The sequence below is a fragment of the Struthio camelus genome, chromosome Z, assembly GCF_040807025.1.
Source record: "Struthio camelus isolate bStrCam1 chromosome Z, bStrCam1.hap1, whole genome shotgun sequence".
In the NCBI taxonomy this organism is placed as follows: Eukaryota; Metazoa; Chordata; class Aves; order Struthioniformes; family Struthionidae; genus Struthio; species Struthio camelus.
Genome location: NC_090982.1, coordinates 37725065 through 37747829, shown reverse-complemented (window position 1 = coordinate 37747829; position 22765 = coordinate 37725065). Strand labels below are relative to the sequence as shown.

At 42.5% G+C, this 22765-nt stretch overlaps 1 protein-coding gene across 1 annotated transcript in view; it reads left to right on the top strand.

Annotated features, from left to right (window-relative positions):
- Positions 1 to 1564: 1564 nt before the first annotated feature.
- Positions 1565 to 22765, top strand: part of LOC104150304 (A disintegrin and metalloproteinase with thrombospondin motifs 19) — a 152944-nt gene continuing 131743 nt past the window's right edge. Inside the window, exons 1-2 of the mRNA XM_068928608.1 lie at positions 1565 to 1712; positions 2727 to 3337. Coding sequence (XP_068784709.1) covers positions 1637 to 1712; positions 2727 to 3337 — 687 coding nt within the window. The 5' untranslated portion in view covers positions 1565 to 1636. The remainder of the gene's footprint in view (positions 1713 to 2726; positions 3338 to 22765) is intronic.

Genomic DNA, 22765 nt, shown 5'->3' with positions numbered 1-22765 from the left:
TCCCCATTTGTTTTAAAAAACATAATCAAAAGTGGTATTTAGTACTTGCACAGCAGCTTAAGAGCCACATCTAACAGCATTTGCTCGTTGGTTGTAAAGAGGGTTTTGGCTGTATTGCAGTATTGGGCCTACTAATTCCACTGTAAATCCGTATGTATTGTTATCACCGTTATTTTGCTGGGAAACAAAGTTTCACTTAAACTGCGTTTTAAAGTTAACGTAATTATCACGCAAATACCAGTTTGCAGTCTCTGGAAAACTCCTCATCGTAAACTGTTAAATGTAAATCTGCCATCCTCTTTTTACTGACCTTCCCTGATTTTTTGCTTTGTGAGAGTTGGCTCAGTTTGCAAGAAGGGACCGCTCTGCGGTAACTTTTCCCCCTCCCTAAAAGCGAATAACTAATCACAAATATTGGTTGGCGGTAGCTGGGAGCACCCTCGCTGCGTAGGTTCCCGACAGCCCTTGAAGACCGCAGCGAGCAAACCTCCAGCTGCCTTTGGCTTCTGAGGAGCGTCAACGTGTGTGTGTGTGTTAAAATGTGGAGCCGGCACACGTGATTTTTGCTTGTTTGTTTTGTTTTTCATGTTAAGCACCTAACTTCCAGAAGGCATCCTTGCGCCTTCGCAGCTGCCCTCTCTCGCCCAGCGCGGTTGCTCCGCCGCTTTGCCGCGGGGGCGCAGCCAGTCAGTCCCCTTTGACACCAGCAGCAGTAGGTAAAGCGCTGCACGCCAGCGTGAGGGAGGCATCCGGCTCGGGCAGGGCGGTGTTTACCTGTGGCTCCCGCAGTTGCATCCTGCGCGCTGAGAGCCTGGGCTCGGCTCCTCGTTTAATCACCCCGCCGCTGACAGGGCTGGGGTGGGAAGTGTTGCGTTTCCATGGAGAGCGGCGTGGCGGGGGCAAAAAGGGAGCCGGGAGTCAAGTTACACCAAACCAGGCAGAAACGGTCAATCTCCGCCGTCCCTTGAATTTGAAGAGAAACTTTTAAGCGTTTGCGGAGACGGGGGCGAAAGGAGACTTTTTTCCTCCCCTTTTTCTTTTCCCTCTCCTCCAGAGGTTTTTTTTTTTTTTTTCCCCTGCGTGCCCGCGCTAATTGAGGCGGGCGGGGTGCGAAGCGCGCTCGCCCCGCGCAGGGCCGGGGTGGGGGGAGCGAGCTGGGGCGCGCCGGCCCGCGGGAGGCTGCGCGGCGGCGGCGGCGGGGGGGGGGGTCGGGTCCAGGCGGGGCGGGGGTGCCCGGCGGGGCGGTGCGGTGCGAGGCGGGGCCGGCGGCGGGGCCCGGCCCGCCCCGTGGGGGCGAGCGGCGGGCGGGGGCAGCGCGGTCCCCGCCGCGGGGCGCCCCTGCCCGCCCGCCGGGCGCTGTGTGCGCGCACGGGCCGCGCTGCCTGCCTGCTTGCCGGCCTCCGCCCGCCCGCCCTGCCTCCGCCCGCCCTCCCTCACACTCACACGCACACACACACACTCACACTCACGTCCAGCCGCCGGTGCCGCCCGCCCCGCCGGGACGCGCTCCTCAGGCGTGGCCGCCGCCGCCGCCGCCTCTCCGCGGGCGCCCAGGTGGTTGCGCCCCCGCGGGGCTCCGCGCTCGCCTGCCGGCCCGGCCCTGCCCTGCGCGCTGCCCTGCGCCTCCGCGGGGCCGATGGGGAGGATGCGGCTGAGCCGCGTGTGCTGCGTTGTCTACCAGCTGTGCGTGCTGTCCAGCGGGCTGGCCGCAGGTAAGTGCGCGCCGCGCCGCGGAGGGGTAAGCGGGAGGCGGGGGGGGGGTGAGCAGGAGGAGGAGGAGGAGGGCAGCGCGCCCGCGCAGCCCCGCTGCGGCTGCCGCCTGCCCGCCCGCCCGCCCGCCCGCGCGGGGCGGCTCCAGCCGTGGCGGGTGCTGGCGCGTAGCGTGCGCCCGCGCGGAGGGCGCGTTGCCCGGTGCGCGCGGTCGGTGCTGGTGTGCCTGCGCCGGCCGCGGCATCTCGGTGGCGTGTCACTCGCGGCGCCTGCACGGTGAGGCTGCGAACGAAACTAGCCCGTTGCCTGTCGGGCCCGCGGGGACTGTGCGCGCTGGTGTGCTTAAAGGCGGAGAGTAAGGTCGCGCCGGGAGTTTCAGTGGGAGCGTGGTAAGGTGCAAGGCAAGGCGCGGAGGCTGCTGACTGCAATTCAGCGGGGTCGCGAGGGGGATGATGCGGCGGGGGCGCGCACGTGCGGGTGCGTTTGGCCGCCTTCTTTTGAAATCGTAGTGGATCCTACAGAGTAAGCTGAGAACAAGGTTGGGATCTGCGTGTTGGTTGTTGTTGAGGTTTTCCGTGCTAAAACGTCACGTTTTTTGGAACCTTTTGGACAGGTGGCCGCTTTTTTGTCTAAATATAGAGAAAGGGACGTGCAGATCACGTTGCATGGAGGTGATGGTCATGAAGAAGTAGATGGTCATGAAGAGCCACCTCCAGCAGCTGGCACAGGCACACCTTCTACCTGGCCTGAGCTCCAGCTTTCTCTCTGTGCTTAGCAGGACCATGGTGCGTCTCAAATTCCTGAACAGACACAGAGACACCTAGCGGCTGGCCGATCTCCCATATGCAAAGACAGGATGGAAGGGCCAAATGGAGCCCAGCTGGGTTTTGGGTGGCGTGCTTGGTGGGGTTGGAGCTGGAGAGAGCGCGTCGTCCTGGGCGTAGGTAGGTTTCTGGCACGTGACGTGTGCTGTCGGTTGCCCAGCTTGTTTAGGGCGTCTGCTGGCCTTCCCACAGGTCTCCACGCTTCTGAAGACTCTGAGGAGTGGGAGATCGTCTTTCCCGCGCTGTGGAGCCGGGGTCAGCAGGAGCCGGCCGGTGGCAGTGGCGGCGGAGGCAGCTGCAGCGCCGACCCCAGCTGTGGGAACCGGAGCAGCACCCCCAGCGTCCCCGTCACCCCCAGCTCGGCGGCAGGCAGTTCCCGGGAAGTGCGCTCGGTGTCCTCCTCAGTGGAGGGGCAGGCGCAGGCGGCGGGGGAGGCGGCAGAGGAGGAGGACACGGAGGATGAGTACGAGTCGCAGGAGTTCTACCACTGGTCTCCCTTGCCCCAGGGCTCTGGTGCCGCCTCGCAGTTGCCACCGCCGCCTTCCCCCCCGCCGCCACCTCCGTCTGAAGATGGAGAGGAGGTGCTGCTGAGGATCCCGGCTTTCGCCCGGGAGCTCTACCTGCTGCTCAAGAGGGACAGCCGCTTCCTGGCCCCTGGCTTTGCCGTGGAGGAGAGGCTCAGGGGCGAGGGCAAAAGCCCACCTGGTGCTGCACAGCCTCAACCTGAGCGAACCTGTTACTACAGTGGTGCTGTTCTCCGCTACCCCGGCTCCTTCGCGTCCTTCAGTACCTGTGGTGGATTGGTAAGGCGACTTTGCATGCATGAAGAGCGCCTAGGTCTCCATCCCAGTGTCATCTTTTTTGCTGCTTTCCATTTGCATCCATCTCCTGGTGTCTTCTTTCTTTCATATCCTCTTCAATTCTACCTCTGTACTTATCCCTACCTGTAACCATTTTGCCCTTCATACTTTCATTGTCCCATTTATAATCTTTCTCAAGCGCTGCTTCTGCCATTAGCCTGTAAAGTTTTGGTATTCTTTGTCCCATTCCCAAATGTACTTTCATCTCTGTCTCATACCTGCCTTTCTCTGATCTCCTTTTCATCCTTGTGCTGTTTTTCCTTCAACTTTGCTCATCTTCATCCCCAATTTTATCTTGGTCCTCAGTGTGTTCCTGAAATTACCTCCATGTTCGCTCACCTTGCTTTTTCAGTATCAACATGTCTTCTCCAGTCCATCTGCAATTCTTCATTCTCATTCTGTATTCAAGTTACCGTACTTCTCATCTGCATCCTACACCTTATCTTCTGTATCTCAGATTTCAGCCTCTTCTGTCTTTTCTCCTTCTACTAATGTTTTAAGCCTACTTTCTCAACTTCATTCCTCATTTTCTTTCATTCCTCTCATCCCTTTGTCCTTCTTTCTCTACCCCACAAACATACGTGGTACCTCTGGTTACTTGGATATGGGACCCCAGTCATACTCTCCTTTCCTTTCTTTTCCTTTGCAGAAGTACGCAACAAGTATGTTCTCAGGGGGAACGCTAATTCAGGCAGATCTTTCCGATGGTTTTTGCTTCCGTGGCATTTGACTTTACCTCCCTATGTAAAACAAACTTCACCTGCTGTAGTTAGCAATCTGTTAGATTACTCCTGATTTTAACCAGATAAAGATCGGAATTGGGCACGTTGACAGCAGCAGTGGTGCTCCAGTGAGCTGCAATCCCAAGATACTTGGGGGTGGATGGAAAGAGTGGAAGGCAGCTGGGATGATGTAAAATCCTGGCAGGATTTAAAACAAAAACAATTATTATTACTATTATGCTCATTTTGAGCCTTTATATAGCGTCATAAATGCACACGCCTGCAGCACTTTATAGAAAGTAGAACATGAACAGTAATGGCGCTTGGGAGAGTTAAAGAGTTAACAGCATCACAACCCTACGGGTTTTTTTTGTAGCTAGATGGGTGCAAATCACCACAATCACATGACAGATACTTTCTTATATTTCTTCCATAAATTTGGACATCTAACTTGATCCATTGTTGATTCATGAAGATATGCCTGCCTGTTTTTCCTTTGCGCGGTCGTGAAGTGAAACCAGGTAAAATGTGGAAATTTTGACTGCCTGTTCATTTGCCTGTTTGGGCTTATTCAAAAGTCAAAACTCAAACTGGAAGTGGTGGAGAGGGAACGTATGTGGATTGACACCAAATAAAATATTTGCCTGCACTCCTGCAAAGTGAAACCGCCAAGTTTCACACAACTCTTAGGTGGTTGGCATCTAATTATTGACGTTTTGTCAGATTTTCCAAAGCATGGTAGCAGAGTTAATTGTGGAGAAATATATTGAAAGTCAACTGAAGGTGGTCTGAAAGCAATCAGGTAGAGGCTTTTTATGTTCTGGAAAAGCATTTGACTTTTATACTCCTTGTTCTTGTTAGAATTTTACTTCCTTCTACGTTGCATATGGGTAAAATTAGAATGGAGAAAATCTTTGCGAAGAAACTGACTGTCAGTAAGAGATAATTACAGCAAACGTCTGCTCAAAAATGATGTGCATCATCATTTATCTGTAATTCCTTTGACTTGATTTATAAGCTGGCATTCATCATTTAGATAGATCCCAGGTCTTTGGGAGCCCCAGTAGTAATTTCTGGATCAGTCAGACTTTTCGTAGGCGTAAGAGTTTACTCCTAGCCTACCCACAGTCTGAGCATGCCCATGCTCTGATCGTGTTCCCCGTTCAGATAGCCGCAGCTGAAATATAAATTCTGTTTTATATATCTCGGATAAAATTTGAAACTGTTGCTGTTGTTGTCATGATCCTCGACTGCGTAGTCTTGTTTGCAGTGAAATAGTTAAAAAGCTGTTCTTCCTGAGCGTGCTGCTGTATCAAGCACACAGTTAAAAAAATTTGCACAGTGCTGTTATGTCAAAGTTGTCACAAGGAACCTTAAGTTATTTGTCATTCTTTATTCGGTCGTTGCTTGGGCTCTGTTACATGTGTAAGTTGCTCTTTTTCCAAGAGTCTTGAAAAAACATCATACGTACATTGCATATTCCGTCCTGCTTCCTCTAGGCCTTTCCCTGCAAAAGAGCCAAGCAATATTTCAAACTACCTTTTCTGCTTTAAGATGTAAAAATCCATTGAAACTTGATCCGCCATATATTTTATTGTAGTTACTTGAATTACAATATTTTTTCATTATTATGAATAATATTTCACAATTACAATATTTTACAATTACAATATTTTTCATTATTTTCACTCTGAAATGTAAAGAAATTTTAGAGAAAACGTAACATGAATGTCTAAGATATATTGTCTTTTCCAAGCCTTGCAAATTTTGGGCTAAGATCGCTAGACTGCCTACACTTTGTAAAGGCAAAGAAAGGAGCAATAAGTCATTTAGCGTGCTGCTTACATTCCACTCATCAATTTTTCTTTTCAGTAAGAAAAGTTTTTCTTTCAGTAAAAAACAGCGTCTCCCTGTGACAACAAAACTTCCACCATTCATTCTGCTCTTTAGATAGTAGCCTTTTAGGGAATCTCTTTATTCACCAAGGAGAGTAACTGTAGCCTGACAGACAGCAGTGGTTTTGTTACACAGGAGGAAGGATGGAGGCGTGTAAAGGCCCGCGGGAAAGGCTTTGGCCATTTTGTGCAGAAGGGGTCATGCATAGCAATATAGATGCGAAGGAGTGTGCAGCTCGGGGGAAGTCTTGCTGTAGGGCTACTTCTGTGAAACGATACAGGCTCGTCAATAAGAAAAAGAAAGAAAGAAAAAGAAGCCTTGCATAAAATTGTCGTGGCATCCAAGTGGCCTGTGGTGCTGGTTCGCAAGTAGGGCATGGAGAGCACTGATGTGCCAGTGACAGCCAGGAAATTTAAATGATGTCTATGTAGAAATCTAACTGCTCCTTCTATGGGCAGAAAGATAGAGGAATATTCTTAAGGTGTTGAGCACCTGCTCCCCTTGAAAATGAATATAGGTGCCTTCTGAAAAGTTCAGCTGATTGCAGCTGGATGAAGCACGTAGGGTACATGGGGAAGAAATATGGCTTCCCCATATTTCTTATTTCCAAGTTCTTGAGAGCTTCACAGTTGTGTTTTTTTTCTTGAGTTTTTTTGTCAAGAGCCAGCAGTAGAGGTGTGATAATAACAGAGATAATATTGTATCATGTTACTCATGTGAATGTACAAATGAAAAATGAGAGCTGCACTGCCTCATCAAACTCTGGCTGTCAGTTTTGGCTTCATTTGGCAACCTGTCTTGACAAGTGAAGGAAGAGTAACTCTGAGGATAATTTCTAATCAAACTAAAGGTCTGAGATACATGGGCTGTCTAAAAACTCCATTGCCATGACTTTGGTGTAATCTGAGAGCTCGCACGCTCAGTGGTGAGAGCCTGTTCCAGCTCTTTTGTGAAACGCTTGTGGGTTTTCAGATCCTTTTGCAATTCGACAGGATTTGCTGCGAGTATGTTTTGGGATTCTGCGCTTGTGTTAAAGGAAGATTAATAAGGAGAGGTTTCCAAGAATGCTCCATCTGTATGCTGACTGCCTAGTTGTTCATGGTTAGCCAAATACTGGGATATAGGCAGTCCTGTTGATGCTAGTGAGACTGCTCTTTTGAAAGTGATGAATTGCAGAGCCAGACCATTAATTATTCAAATGGTTGTTTCTACTGCTTGCTTGTTTTTTGCCATAATATTTGAAATAAGGAAAAAAAAAAGGCACGTCAAACATTCTTGAATAGTTTTGTTTGTAACTGGTAATATAAATCAAGGTACAACTGGTGATTCTTTTACAGCATGTTGTAGCAGAAACTTTCTGTGAACTTAGAACTGAAAAATCTGGCTACCAGTTCTTGCCCAACAATCCGCACTGCTGCTAGAGAGGAAGTCCGAGTAGGCTCACCACATTTCCCAGAAGACATCTGTAAGCAGGGCATATGCCTACTTTATCTATCTCCTGCACCTTTCATTTTTGAAAGAGAGGCGTTTAATGTCTGTTTTTCTCAGGCCTTAGGTAGTACTCTAGGGCTAAGTGGTTCGGGCAGGGATTTTCCTAAAGTTTATTTTTTGATTTTTTTTAACTGAAGCTGCCTGCAATAAATAGGAAACAGTTAAATGTCTTTTTACACCCAAAGCAATGGGGTATGTTTTAGTCTGTTAGGAGATGCAAAGGAGAGCAAACATATACATTGAGGAGGGGTAGGAGAATGCAGCCAATTGCCCATGCAGCTGTGCTGTTCGCTGCAGTGCTCGACAGAAAATGCATGGAGATCTGTCCAAACAGACAGCATTACTGATTGGGTTAATTTGTTGGAGAGAAGCTTTAAAATTAGTCTGCGTGGTTCAATGTGTCCACTGGATCTTAAGGATGCAATATGCACAAAGCATTTTTTATGATTCTCTAAATCCCTTTTGCAGATTACAGGCCAAATACTGTTTACAATGAAAATTAATGAGCGTTTTCCCAGCAACTTGAGCGGAAGCAAGCCATAACACATCTTGCACCCAATCCAACTAACAGCCCTTTCTTGAGAAACAGAGGGTGCTTCTCAGGCCTTTTTTAGCCCTTGTTGCCTTTCACAACCAGCTCTTTCAAAACCTGATCAGTAGTTTATAGACAAGTGGTCACAGTTTTACTCTGGTTGTTATACATATATTTAAAGGGCATTATCCAAAGCAATGCTGCCAGTGTCAGCAAAAGAATGAATGATGGTAGTTCTGTGTGGTAAAGAGAAATGCCAGCTCTCTTTGGGTGGGTGTTAACATTTTAAGAATTATTTTTGGTGGTAACAACCCTACTTTGAATAATATAGCACTATAAAACTGAAATAAATTCGGATGTGAAAAAAATTATGTGCCGCCTTTAGCTTATGGAATGCATGCGTGCTGTTTCAGTAAGATTTGAAAAAAAAAATTAAGGTACATTTACAGGAGTATGTATCAAAATTTTTACTTCTGACGCAAACTGTGTTTTGCAGATCACTGATATTAGCTAGTAGTATGGGAATGGCACATGAAGCATCTAAAATATTTTTAAAATATTTTTTAAGATATTCACATGAGGCTTTTAAATTTTGGGCACATAAGACATTCTACAAAACTGGGATTTATCATTTTGTAGTTGGACTTTGCAGATTGTCTCAGAATGAGCAGAATGAAACTGTAATAAAACAATGGTAATGGAAAAAAAAATTGATTTCCGCATGTCTACAATTCTGCGCGCAGCCACTTCTGAGGATGCCATTGTGCTGTTTTGCAGGCTGAATCTCTGTTCCAGCAGCTCTGCTAGAGAAGGATTTTAGCCACGGTGTTTCAACATTTTCACACAGGCAGATTCCCAGTCAGCGTAGCTCTTGGTTACTGCTTGGCGCTACCTGCAACGGCAGTGGTGTCTGGCGGTGACCAGTCTACTGGTAGTTTCAGACAGCTGCACTGAGCTTCTCCTTTTGGGCCGTACAGCCTCTTCCAGTGGTGCTGCAATGCTTACCAGCTGCAACTCCTTTCTCATTGTAGAGTTAGACCTACGGGGAACGTGTAGATCGTTCAGCTTCGGGGTGGGTAGTAAACTTGATGTTTGCTGTGCTGTGTACGTGCAAGGTAAATCACTGCATGTTTGGGCATGAGGGGGGCTCTTAGAGCAGATCGCCAGTGCCTGAACAGTTTATCTGGGAACAACTCTTGGGTTTCAGGAATTGCTGCGGCGAGCTGTGGGGTCGTAGGTTGTGTGCTCCTGGTTTAAGGCACTGAGACTTTTTAATAGACAAGGTTTTGCATCAAGCTGGGGAATGACTACCCCATTACACATCCTGGATAACATCTTACCGTTAGACAAGCCTCAAATGGGTTAAATACCAAGCCTATCCTCTTGTCAAGAGAAAATAGTATCTCTCCCTCCCCACTTTTGTGATGTTGCGGTTACATCAGTATTGAGTTGCGCGCTAAACCTCCGAGCCAGATGCTTTTCCAAAAGAAACTGGACGCAATTACAGCTTCTTTTGTGCTAAGGATAAGCACTAGAGCATAGAGATCGCCAACAGTTTTTGAGAGAAGGAGAAAGAAGAAGGTAGATGGCAGTATTTGTGGCCCATCTGATACATGTGGGCAAAAGTTTCACATTGCAGAAGAGGGATTATAACGTTAAATGGGATTGTCCTTAAGTCTGGCAGGATGAAATGAAGTACGCGTTTACCTCCTCCTAGCAGTCCAGCTTCTTGGGATCCTCAAACAGAGAGAGATGACAAAGAACAAAAATTTGTTTTGATCCCCTCTTTTAAAAACTGGGGCTAACTCAAGAGAGAGGGACGTGGGAAATCGCAGGCTTCTTTGGAGGCTTGTTCAGTTACCTATTTGAAAGGCTAAACTCTTATTTGCAGTCTGCCTACTATTGCAGTGTAAGTTGGTAAAGACACAAAACATTGCTGGGAGGGGCAGAAATAAAGATGTGAAGGAGGGTACTCGGTGAGTATCTCTTATGGAGGGGTGACAGGTTCACAGGGCTTTGCTTTGTTGACTTTAACTTATCTCTTTATTTTTATTTTAACCATCTTTAAACTGGCACCGTCAAATTTATCAGCAGTAGAAACAGATGAACTAGGCAGGACATGAATGTCGGTCCTGAGCAGAAAACAGCCTTGATCTGTTATAAAGGTGGGTTTCCTTGCAGAAAACCAGAAGCACCCCTGGGAAAATGAAATGTTGGACCAAAATTGAGGCTTCCCGCCTCTGCATAAAATAGAAGAACCAATGAAGTGTGGAGGTGCTCCTAGAAGACAATGCATACTTCCCTTGTGCCAGTTGAAATCAAATCAGATGTGTTCCTTGTGGAGTTATCAGTTGCAGATTACATGGAAAAGGAACATGGGAAAGAGAAGGGTAATCAGGCTGCTAGGAAGCCTCGTCTCCAACTTTATAGTTAAATAAGTTGTTTTCTCCAACTTCATAGTTAAATGAGTTGTTTATGTGAGTTTACTTTGGCAGGCTGAGACACAGACCCGTCTCCCCCCAGCACAGGCTTTTCTCTTGTGTTTGTTGACCTCTGTTATATTAAAATCCCTTAATTATAGTCTTACCTCAAATATCTAGTTAAGCACAACTGAAAACACAATAGGGAAGCCAGAGAAAATTAAAATGAAGATAGCGAATATGACCAGCTGGAATAGCCAGCATATATGTACAAGTAAGGCACTATTTACAAATCAAAGCACAATTTACAAACAAATGTCGCTTTATCCTACCTGAACACCAAATGAGTTAAAACCCAAACCGCTACTTTCCTATCTCTGTGTGGTTCTTTTTTATTTTTTGATAAAATGAAGACTAGATATCACTCTGAATGTTTGATTAATGGTCATTAACAGCCATAAAAACACCAAGGTCTTTGTAGAGATAGAGATCTAAAGCCGTTTTGGTTCTGTTTTCCTCCTTGGCACATACACAACGTTTGGCTGCATTTGTGTTTTGTTTTGCCTATCTCAAAACTCTTGTTAATTGACAATAGGGCTGAATCTTTCTAAACACAGGAGCAGTATTGTTAATGCAAAGCAGCAAAGTTTAGCAAATCAGTTTTGATTGAGGCCAAGCCTATATTTGAACCACAATGATCTCCGTTTCCTTCAATATTAAACGCTGCGGCGTGGTATGTGAGATGGTGGGCCAAGATGCCTCAGACCATGTGGTAATGATTCCTTTCTCCTTTAAAGAGCTCTCCTATAATCATGTAATCACTCCATTCTGGGACAGGTTTGATTTGTGATTCCAGTCGTGCTTATAATAGCCTGCTGTTCTCCTGAAGTGCTTCATTTCAAAACAAACATGTCCTTTCTGATGAATTTTCAAGCTAGGAAAGCACAATTAGAAATAGGCTACCTCCAGAGCAGTTTTATTAAAAAGCTCCCTTAGTCAATGAATATAAATTTTGAGTGTTCTTTTGCAAGGTATAGAAGTAAGATGTTAAATCAGGAAAAAAGGGGTAAGTCCATTAATTCAATTAGTAAGGTTTTGATCTACATAGTTTGAAGGAAACTACTTTAACAAGAAAAGAGAGAGGGCTGAGCCTTGCCCAGGTGTAACTGTTCAGATTAGCGAAATTTGATTAGCGTATTTACCAGCTACTTTCTCTGAGTCTTGCTTTACTGACTTCAGTCCATGTCTGGACTGAAGTGCAGAAGGTCCGTGTCTGCACAAGTGCAGATGGTATGGTCTGTAGCACATAAGTCAGGAGTTTTAATTTTAACAAATGTTCTACAAGTTGCAACTCCTGTAACTTTATTTTAAAAAGCAGGGTTTTTTTCCTCTGGATCTACAAGAATGAAGACTCGGTTTAGTAGTTAATGATAGATTGTGATGGGGCAAAACCAGGAGCGTCCGTGGTTTCCAAGATATAATACCATAAGAAGTAGGGAACTTGGGAAAAATGGAGGGAACTGGCTTCTGGAGTGAGAGGGTCATTGTGGGGGTGGCAGTAGCTGAAGATATTGGAGAAGGAGCCTGGGAAAGGTGATGATCGTGCAGAGGTGATTTGAGGGTGATGCACACGCATCTTTGCTAAGGGACGGAGACAGCTACTTGGACAGTAAGGGATAAGTCAAAGCTGTTTGGATTATTGGGGAGGATGGGATGTTTGCAGAAGCGCTTCATCTGCAGGATGTGTGCTTTTTCTTGGTTTTCAAGTCTCTTACTGGTAACTTAAGGACATGGTGTGAGCGTTGATTTGTTTGCTCTTGGTTAAGCAGAGGCTGCAGTGTAATGGCAATGGTGTGAAATATGTTGAGCACATGTATGTATGTGTTATATTGCACATTCAGACAGTAGCTGGTCAAACTTTTATAAACTAATAGCACAAAATACCTGTATTAGATTTAAAATCAGAGGTACATCTGTGCTGCATTAACAGTTCAGTTAACCTTTCGTTGTTAACCTGTCATTGCCTGGACAATCTGGTCTTTTTGGTTATTTCTACTGCTTCTACTGATGGCATAGGTAAACAAAGAAGGACTGTTTGGAAGAAAGACAAGTAAGAATATTTCCAGTGTTAATTGTGGAACCATATCTTTAGGATTAGAAATCAGTATCATAACTGTAGTTTAATACATGTAGTAATACGTGTATCTGCACATAAGTGAATCGAAGTAAAATTTTTGGAAGCCTGTGCTGTGTGAATGTTTTTCTTGGGTCTACCAGCACTTCAGTCAGAATTATTTTCTGAATGAGTTTTACATCCAAAAATGTAGAAATGCGCCCAAAACTGACTCGTGAAGTGATTCAGTTTCTATGTGATTATCCTCCAACAATCGCATATGCTATTTTATGATCTCAGCTGTACTACCTTAAGTTCTTGTTAGATGTCACAAGTTTAACTGGGTCAAGTCAGGTCGAGCTTATTTAGATAGCTGTGCATTAAGGCAGATACAGGTACTTTTGCATGGGATGTTGTTAATTCAGCGGGGGACAGCTTTTTATGATTCGCTATGAAGTAAATACGCTGTTTGTGTGCTGGGATTGAGGGGATGCTGCCTGAGGAGAGGGCCGTCTTTTATATAAAGGTTAAACTGTGCTACAGATCTGCTTAAACTTCTCGGTGCTCTGTTTGCCAGTGCAAGCCCTGACTAGCCTGATGATCAGGTGTAGCTCTGGTTCAAGGCTCCTCGTATAAAGTGCTTTGTTTTTCTTTTGAAGATGGGGAGGGACAATCTAACCGACATTCCTATTATTTGGAGATACTGCTGTGGGCTGAGGAAGGGTTCTCGCGCTTTGGGTGTGCATGGGGAACATAAAATGAGGTTTGTACAAATACTCTCTCAGGCCTTATTGTTTAATTGTAATCCCGTTTAATTTTACTCTTTAAAAATACTCTCTAGGCAGGAATCTGCCTGAATCTTGCGCTTCTGCAGCAAGCTTTGCAGGAAACTCTTCTGACTTTACTTAGGCTATTCTTAAAATTTTCTGAGAACTTACGGGCCTGTTGTAAAACGGGGATATAAAGTTGTTTAAGTGATTTTACTCACAGATTCCCAACCTGTTTTGTCACTCTGTGACATAAATGGACCTTACTTGAACTACTTATGGAAGTGGTGTGTGAGGGGAGTGAGGGAACTAGGGTGGAAGAGGGGTTGTAGATTGAAGGGGATACAATTCTGCATATAGCATTGCTTTTCTGTTTTTGACTTGCAGCCGTAGCCTGTTTCCCTCTTTGTTCCTTGCTTCTAGGCCTGAGTTGTACTATCTGATAAATCTTTTGCTTTAGTTTCATATAGGTTAAATGTGTTTCAAAGTGACCAGTCAGCCTGATGCTACTTGGTTTAGTATGGTGCTCTTTCTAGGTTAGCAAAACTCCATTCTGCTCATCATTTCTCATTTTCATATAAAATCAGGGGAACCATATATGAAAATAAGACGAGCTCTCTAGCTTAAAAACATAAAAAAAGACGAAAGGGTCTTTTTACAACATCTTTTCTTGTCTTAACTAAAATAAATAGTAGTTCTTGAAAAATCTCTAAACACTGCTGCCTCCTTCCTGGAGGTACCAAAATCTTAGTTTGTAAGTGTAATAAAAAGTAAATTTCATTACTTTTTTCCCCTCAAAAAAAGGAAGGAGAACTTAGACTTAGAAATTTAAAGCAACCAGCTGTGCAAAGTTCAGAGAAAACTTTAGATATGAATTTGGGTTGGGAGTAGAGTCATACTAATATATTACTTTTATATATTTTTACCTCTAGGAAGTAACATGGATCTGAAATCATACTGAATTGTGAGAGTCTTACTTATTTCTCTAAAACTACTTGTTCTGGATTCATGGGACGCTAGTTCGAAATATAAAAAGCCGAAGCATCCCTTTATTTTGTAGATTGACTAAATTGATTTGTTGAGTTATATTTCCGTGCCCATAAATAACATTTATTTTTCTTCCTTGATTTACTGTTTTCCACAGTTAGTAGTTGCGGCAAATTGTAGATTTGAACAAAACTGTGTTTCGTAGAGAGTGTTGCCTTGAATTAAGTAGTCTTTGTATGCGATTCCGCCCCTCTCTCGGAAGTAAACCAAAATAATGGAGTGGTGGATAGATATTTCAATAAGGATTAGCAGAGATTAAATTTCTCTGTGGGCAATCGTGGGCAGGTTTTGGAGTTGTGCCACATCCCCCTGTGGCCGCCATAAAAGCGTGTGGGTTTGAACAATGGTAGCTCATTGATATGTGCTATTGGAGGGTTTTACACCAATGAATCTGTTTAAACATGGATCCCCTGCATTGATCTTTTTTTAGTCCTGGGCTATGTGTTGTATCTAATGTATGGTTTAATACACAGCTGCTTATGTCTTCCATCTAAATCTCCTGCACAGGAGTTAATATTCAATGTTTTATGCTCATCCCTTGCATACTGTTACATTTCTGCCTGCTCAAAATAGCACTGCAGTGCTCGATGGGATTAAATCCAGGCATACGCTAGAGAAATGGGGTTAATGCTGTTTCATTAGCAAAAGTACAGCAGTTTGATTCATACTCCAGAAGCGTGGTTATTAGCCTTGCCACAAGAAGTGCTGAACTTATTCATATTACAGTAAAATGCTCCAAAGAAGCACATCTTATAAGCACTGAGTCTTGCGAGGATTTTTTCCAAAGGTAATAGTTTTCCATAGGCAATGCTCTTTCTAGGACTAGTCATGTTTAGCTATGCAAAGGGGCTATAGTCTTTCTTATTTGATATTAATAATTACTGAAATGCTGTTGTGTAATAAATGATACGGAGTTTCACTAAGCCAGTTCATTGTAAAGAATTTTCAACTTGACTTCTATGGAGTGAAGTTTAAACAATCCTGGCTTACTTTAGGGGAGCTGTTGTGTTTATCCTAGAGAAGAGGAGGTGGTTGGGGCTGTGAAAAAATAATACAAAAGTAGTAAATCAGTAGCAGTGTTGCATTTAATGTTATATAGGTATGGACTTGATGAGCAAAATCAAATGATTTTCAGCATCGTGTATCACCCAGTTTTGACAACCTAGTAGATAAAATGTGCAATTTAGGTGACTGTTTAAAAATTGGATTTTTCTGTCAGTTTGGCTTTGCATTTTACAAATAAAGGGCTATATCCTGCTTGTTGAAGCATAGATTACATTTTGGTTTTCAGTTTGCTTGTGTTTTATTTTATTGCTCTGTATTAGTCATCTGTGGTTGGTTGAGCATATTGTTCCAACGTAATTTTGGAGCAAAATAAAGGAAGGCTTCCCAGAACATTTCAAGGAACAGATAAGAAACATCTTTATTGAGAAGTCACAGGCAGGTTTTTGAAACACAACCTGATGTGCTGGTCAGAGCTGAGCGCTGTGGGATATTGCAGTTGAGCAGTATTGCCAGTTATGCTGTGATGTAAGTACTGCAGAAACCATGGTCATGGTTCACTGCATGAACCGCAATCACTGCTGATCACTGTGATCAGCACTGATGAACCACAGTGAAGGTGTGGACCTCTGAGTTGCCGCTCTGTTATTGTGTCTTCCAGCTTTTTGAATCGTAGGACTGCATTAAAACGGGAACTCATCAAAATAAAAAAGTAGTTCTCTAGCCCATATAAAGACAGATTAAAAAAACTTGAAAATATGAAACCTGAAGGCCAGAATGCCAGGGCAGCATTAAAAGGACCTCTTTTTCTTTTCTTAAAATGTCCTAGTTGCATTGAAGCATTTAGATGTGACAATTTGTTTCTGTGTTCTCTTAAATAATAAATTATTTTTTGATTAAGTTGGTTTCTGCCTAGAAGTATTTTTTTCACGCAAGTGGAATATCTACATAGGAATAAGGTGGGTGGCCAATTAAAGACTTTTGCATAGGCGTGGCTTTCTGGGTTGTCTTCTCTCTACTACAGCTCCAGCTCCATTTATTGGTGTATTTTTTTGTCAATTAATTTTGTAATGCAAAGATACAGGCAGTGTATTTTTCTATGCACTGTAAGAGCAGAGTCTTGGTGTATAACATAACTTTATATATAGTATCACAGCAGTACTATTGATGTAAATTGTTATGAAATCAGATCTGGATCTGTTTAGAGTTCAGGCAGAGAGGGTGGCATACTGTATCTTGCTTTATTAAGCATATATTGACCAGAACAGATGTTGGGTTTTGAGGGTTACCGCAGCAGTTTGATAGATTGCATCCATAAAATTACTTTTCCATACCATGTTCTCATTTGTCTTCCCTTCTAACATTCTGAAATTGAGAAAGCCTCTTCTGATCTTCACTGTAATGTGGTTACACTCTTACCGTAGTATCAAGGCTTCGTTGTAATTGGCATAACACACAATGATTTGAAAGAGGCAGAGAACTTTTTTTTGTGTAGTTATTCTTTAAAAATAATGTAGCTGTTCAGGTGGCTAAGCTGTGTAAGTAAATACGTCATGTTAGGCCAGACTTGGGAAGACAAGAAATCTACTTTATTAATTCAGCTTATGCCATTGAAATAAATAGACAACCTTTAAGGCATTCTAGCCCTTCCTCAGAGTTTCTGTTTCCTCTAAATAGAAGCAAAAGTAGTTACAAGGTAAGAGTAATTTCAGAGTCTGACTAACTGTTTTAGTCAGTTGAGCCATCCCATAAAGGGTAGGGGCTGTGGAGCAAAGGAAGAAGTGATAAGACACAGACCAGTAATTTATGACCTAGGAGGCTGGCAGAATAGGTGGTGTTTCAGTCTGTGACATAATCCTGGTTGCCATGAAATCTGTATTGTGTTAGGCAGTCGGTTTGAAAATATGATATTTGTTTTTTCTTTAGGAATTGTGGAGCGTGCTTTGCGTGCGTTTATGGACATATTGCATGGTTGATGTCACTCATGAAGCTTGGTTTGTCAATAGCCATCTGTGTATATTCTTAGTGATATTAATCAGTTTGCTTAGTTAGTCAAAGAAAATGCATGCAGTACACTTTTTGAATTCAAGTTAGTTTAAATATCTTTTTTTCAGTGTTTCTTTAACCTGATGCCTGTCAAAAATAGGTTTTCAAATTTACTGTCACGTTTCTAATGTAAAATTTGACCTCCTGTTTCAGCAAGGGCTTGCAGGATTAGAAATGCTAATTAGATTTTAAAATTGTATAAAATAAATGAAGTTATTTATGTCAAGGATAATAGGTTTTCTATAGTCTGGGAACTTCCAAAGTGATGCATAAGGAAAAGAAGTAAGAACGTATGCCTGCGGTAAGTCTACATTTTTTTTTTTTGGTTGCAATTTCAAGGTATAAATCTTTAGTTATTAATAATTTTGAATTTATAGTTTTAATGATATAGCTATGGAAAAATTTTCATGTGTGAACATGAAACTGTGTGTGTGCATGAAAGAAAATGGAATTCCTTGTGTGAAACTATTGCAGACTTCAAAGTCTGGATTGTACCTATACTCTATAGTCTTTCTTTCTCGCTCGCTCTCTCTCTCTCTTTTTTTTTTTTTTGTTTTCTCCTTTGTTCCTTTTCTATAAAGGGGCTGGACCTAAACACGTGACAGATTAGTAGGTACATAGCTGAGGGGAAACACATTCGGTACTTTCTCAGTCTGGGTAGCTGCAATTTAGTAAATATATATTTACTTACACAGCAATTATAGCTGTGTAACATGTTAACAGAAAAAAATACAGTATTTAAGTATGCATATTTCCATCAAATATTTTGCAGGTATATAGCACCTGTAACTGCAATTGTTGCTTTATAGATGTTGCAGTTGAAACAGGCTTTAAACTGAGGTTGAGGTCAAAATTTTAAAATAGAACCACTAGTTTGAATGGTTCAGATCATTAGTGTTGAACTTGAGGTTCGTATACACTTCTAAAAGTTGGATGCTAGCTAAGAATATGTAAGCATAAATCTCTTGGCCAAATTTATATTGCAAGTCAGCGATAGAACAAGATTAGGATTCAGAATTGAAAACAATGGCAGACAAAAAGTAAATAATAGAGTTGGACTTGAATTTAGAGCTCAGGACAGTATCAACTTAGTACAGCATCACAGCCAAGAACGTGTCTCCTTCATGAGAGGAGGTGAGGCTGATGCAGGCAGTGGCATAAATCAGCTGCTATTACCAGAGAAAACAAATTCCACCAGAACAGAGTTGTAAGAATCACTCAGCCTGATCTGAGGAGGTACTGATAGAACTGCTAGATCTTTTAGAAATTTTATATAAAGCAGCAATCTTTTATTTATGCAAGACTGAAGCACAGTTGATTTTTTTTTTTTTTTAAATACCTTGGACAAATGTATTTGAGTAAGTTTTCTTTCTTCCTGAATATATTTTACAATTCAGTAGGATTTGATAGATTTTTCAGTAGGCTTTTGCTTCTTTATTTGTGTGTCACCTGTTGTATTCCCTGCTTGGTCTCTGGCCCACCAGGACCTCCAGGTACCTGCTCCCCAGCCAGCTGGCCCCCAGCCTGCACCAGTGCAGGGGGAGAGTCTGTCCCAGGGGGACATTCAGCATTGCTGAATTTTGTGAGATTTCTGTCAATGACTAGTTGTATGCTGATTAGTTTACTTTGTAAAAGCCATAAGGACTTTTTTTTTTTTTTAATTTTGTTCATTACGTTTCAGAGTTAAATTGGCTGGCTGGCACTACCGTGGAGTCATGAGAATGGTCAGTATTCTCCTGAGATCCATTCTTCCATCATTTTAAGCTTTTGTGGTTTGAGTAAAGCCCTCAAGGCTGCTGTTGGCTCTTCCTATTCTTTGTGCTTTTATTTAGCTGATAGGTGACGTTCTAGCCAGTCGTTTCTCTTCAACGTGATTTTTGTTTGACAGTCTGAGGGTCACAACTATCTGCAGTGCAAATCCTTAGGTAACAGAAGGTCTCTTCAGGTGATACACGAGGAGTATGCTCTCTGCAGTTAGACACAGCTGGCATCGTTGCTGTCTAGTTTTTAGAAAACTAGGCTATTTAGCACATCTCGTGGCACATTTAGCCTGAGGGGCTTGTAACTCATATTTATTACATTTCTGTTTCAAGCATTTGAAAATGGCACTTAGAATCACCTTATGTTAGTAGTTTTCAATGAATTGTTGTTAAAGATGGTTCAGTTACCTCAGACTGGAGCAGATTTAGACTTGTCTTTATGGAGAGAAAGAACAGCGTATGCACATCTTTTACATGGGACAGTCTGTGTAGGGTAGCAATTGTTTATAGAATTTTCTATAGTTGTTCCAGAGAGAGTCATCTTAAGAACGATAAGGTTTCACTGAATGCCACTGTCTTTGTTACCTCCTTTTAACATTTAATATTTTGAAATTCGAGTTATAGTGCATTAGTGATTTTGAAATTTTTATGTTTAAATTGTGCTGTGTCTTCTCAGTGCAAGACTTAAAAGGGTTTGGGATGAGTTCTGGATTTTAATGCATTGTGGCTCTTCCAGTGTTTTGACACAACTGATTTGATTAAAGCAAACTACAATTAAACTATACCTCTGGGTAATAGCTGCCAAAAAAAAGTGTACAGTGAAGTCCATTTACAGTGCGCTGTTGAAGCAATAAATCTGTGAAAAGAACAACATGTTTAATTTCAGTAAACGTACTCTTAAAAGATTCTTTTTTTTTTTTTTAAGAAGAAGAATCTGTGAAAGTGTATGTATGATGTTGTAATGAACCTGCTGGCGCATTACGTAGGAGAAGCTTGATTTTCTTCACCATATCTAGCTAGTAAGAAGACTTTGTATGCCTTACAGTACAGGAAAAGGAGGTAGTATCAAAGACTAATGGACAAAACTACTTAGACCTGGAAAACTCAGGGGGGAACAAAAGTACCTTTGTTTTGGAAGAAAAAATAAAATGTTAGCTGTGATGGTGACCTTAAAATAACAGTTTGGAAATAGCAAATGATACAGGTCACGTTATGTCTAATGATCTTATAGTTATTTGTTTGCCTGTGATTCTGTGCTTTCCCACTTCTTGTAGAAGATCCATTATATTCCACGTGAAGTTGGCTGCCTTTCAAAGCAAGGTGCACCTTTGGTTTAACTTGTGGTGATCATTCTTTCAGAATGTCCCATTCTCAGGAAAGGAGGCTGGCAGGGTGAGAGACAGGATGCCAGCAAAATTTGGCCTATATTTCAGTGCGACTTTGGTTTGTGTGAATATGAACAGAACACAGTGTTTAGGTGAAACTGAACATACTGAATTTGGTGGTTCAATGTTTTCCAAGAAAAAACGATTCTTTTGCTGGAAAACTCCTGGCGAGTCTTAGTTGTGAAGAACTGAGCTTGGATGCTTCATGCGAACAGGAGAAGAAGTCAGAAGCAACAGCTGGGGGGCTGACTTGTGCTCTAGTGGTAATAAGTTTAGAGCTGAATAATAATTCAGGAGCGCAACACAGATGAACGGATGGTATAGATGGCTTCTAGTGTGACTTACGACATTCATACCTCTTTTGGGACCGTTGCTGAAAGTTGGTCTAGGGGATTGTCGTTTAACTTCTCAAGTGTCATGACCATTGGAGATGTTAAGGCTGAGTCCCTGCAGATTTTATTTCTTGGAAGCTCTAGTAAGGGAATCTTGCTGCCTGCTTGAAGTAGCTTCAATGTTTGAGGAACATATGGAAGAGCTCAGATCAGGGACTGGACTGATGCTCAGCAGGATACTGGATGCTAATATCCCTTCTCTCTAGCAGTCATGTGTATGCCCAGTACATTTACTCTATTCCTGGGTTCATCAGTCTCCCTGCACAGAGTGAGGATTAGGGCAGACAGTAAGAGGGAGGCCAGTCCAGTCCTCTGGAACAGTATTAAAGTATTTTCCAGTATATCAAAAAGTGGCCATGTATTATCTCTTCCGCAGAGTGGAGAAATTCAGTTCACATTTTTAATTATTGTCTACAGACATAAATAAATGGAAGAGTACGTACTCCTCATAATTCACAGGTAATTTAAAACTGATATTGAAAGAGTGTGGCATACTTTAAAAGGCAGAATTCCGTTAGGCTGAATAATAAGCTTATATATTCCACCTTTCATTGGCATTCAGATGTACTGGAAATGCCAGTGTTATTTATTCCATACATTTTTTGCTGAATATTCAGAATTACTCATGGGGGAGTGTGCTCACCCTTTGGATAAAACATTAGTTTGCTTGTTCCTTCATCATGTTTCTTTTTGTGCTTTTATGACTTAGTTGCTTATTTTGCTTTTATGTGTTTTCCTCCATCATCTTATAATTCCTATCCCTGCCCTACAGGCAGTTTCGTTTCTCCCTCCCTCCATCCTCTCTCCTCAAAAGAGTAAAAGTCAGATACTTTTTGGTGCTGGCATTTTAAAATGATATGATAGAATTTTAACATTGATTCTCTTTTTTTTTTTTTTGATTTCACAATCAGCATTAGTATTCAAGAAGATAATGTAGTAGGTGGTTCTTCATGTTTGGAAGACTTTAGCACACATTTTTTGAAGGAAAAAAATGACACAGAAGTAAAAGGAAAATTAAATGAACTCCAATCTGAATCAGACAAGTTCAGACAAGTGATACCATAAGTAACCGTTCTTTATATTTTCATTTGTGAAGTTAACTCGCAATGTAGTTATGAAATGTGTTAATGTTATTTGCTGATCATACAAAACTGATGTTTTGTAAAAAACATTATGGATGTTCCTGAGAACCAGAACAGTGAAAAAAGATGAAATTCATTAGTACAGATGCAAGGAGCTTGTCTGTAGAAAGAATTTGCCATATAGACTGATGACAGAGCTGACAGTGACAGAGGAGGAAAAAGATTTTGTGTTTGTTGATCACAGGATGATTATGAGCCATCAGGCATGATGTGGATGTGAGAGAGATCTGGTAAAGTACTTTCAGTGGAGATAGAGAAATTTCATTCTCGCTTCACAAAGCTCTGGTGAAACAATAGCTGAAATAATGGCTTGTGGTTCTGTTTACTGATGTTTGAGAGGAATTCAGTTGTGAGTGCAAGGATAATTATGATGATAAAATCTGTTTTTATCAAGAGACCATCAATGGTTGGCTTGTTTCACTTCATATAACAGAACCGAGATACAGTTTTGGAGAGAGTTACTATCAAGGAGCCTGAATAGCTGGTCAAGGAGGAAAACAATGTAGACCCAGGGTCAGATGGGTATAAAAATAGTGGCCATGAATACATTCAAGCTGAAAGGTTTTTTAACCACTGGAACAGAAGAAATCTGCAACAAATTTCCAATAGGAATAGTGGAAGTAAAGCAGCAGTTGCATTAAAACTGCTTTAATTAA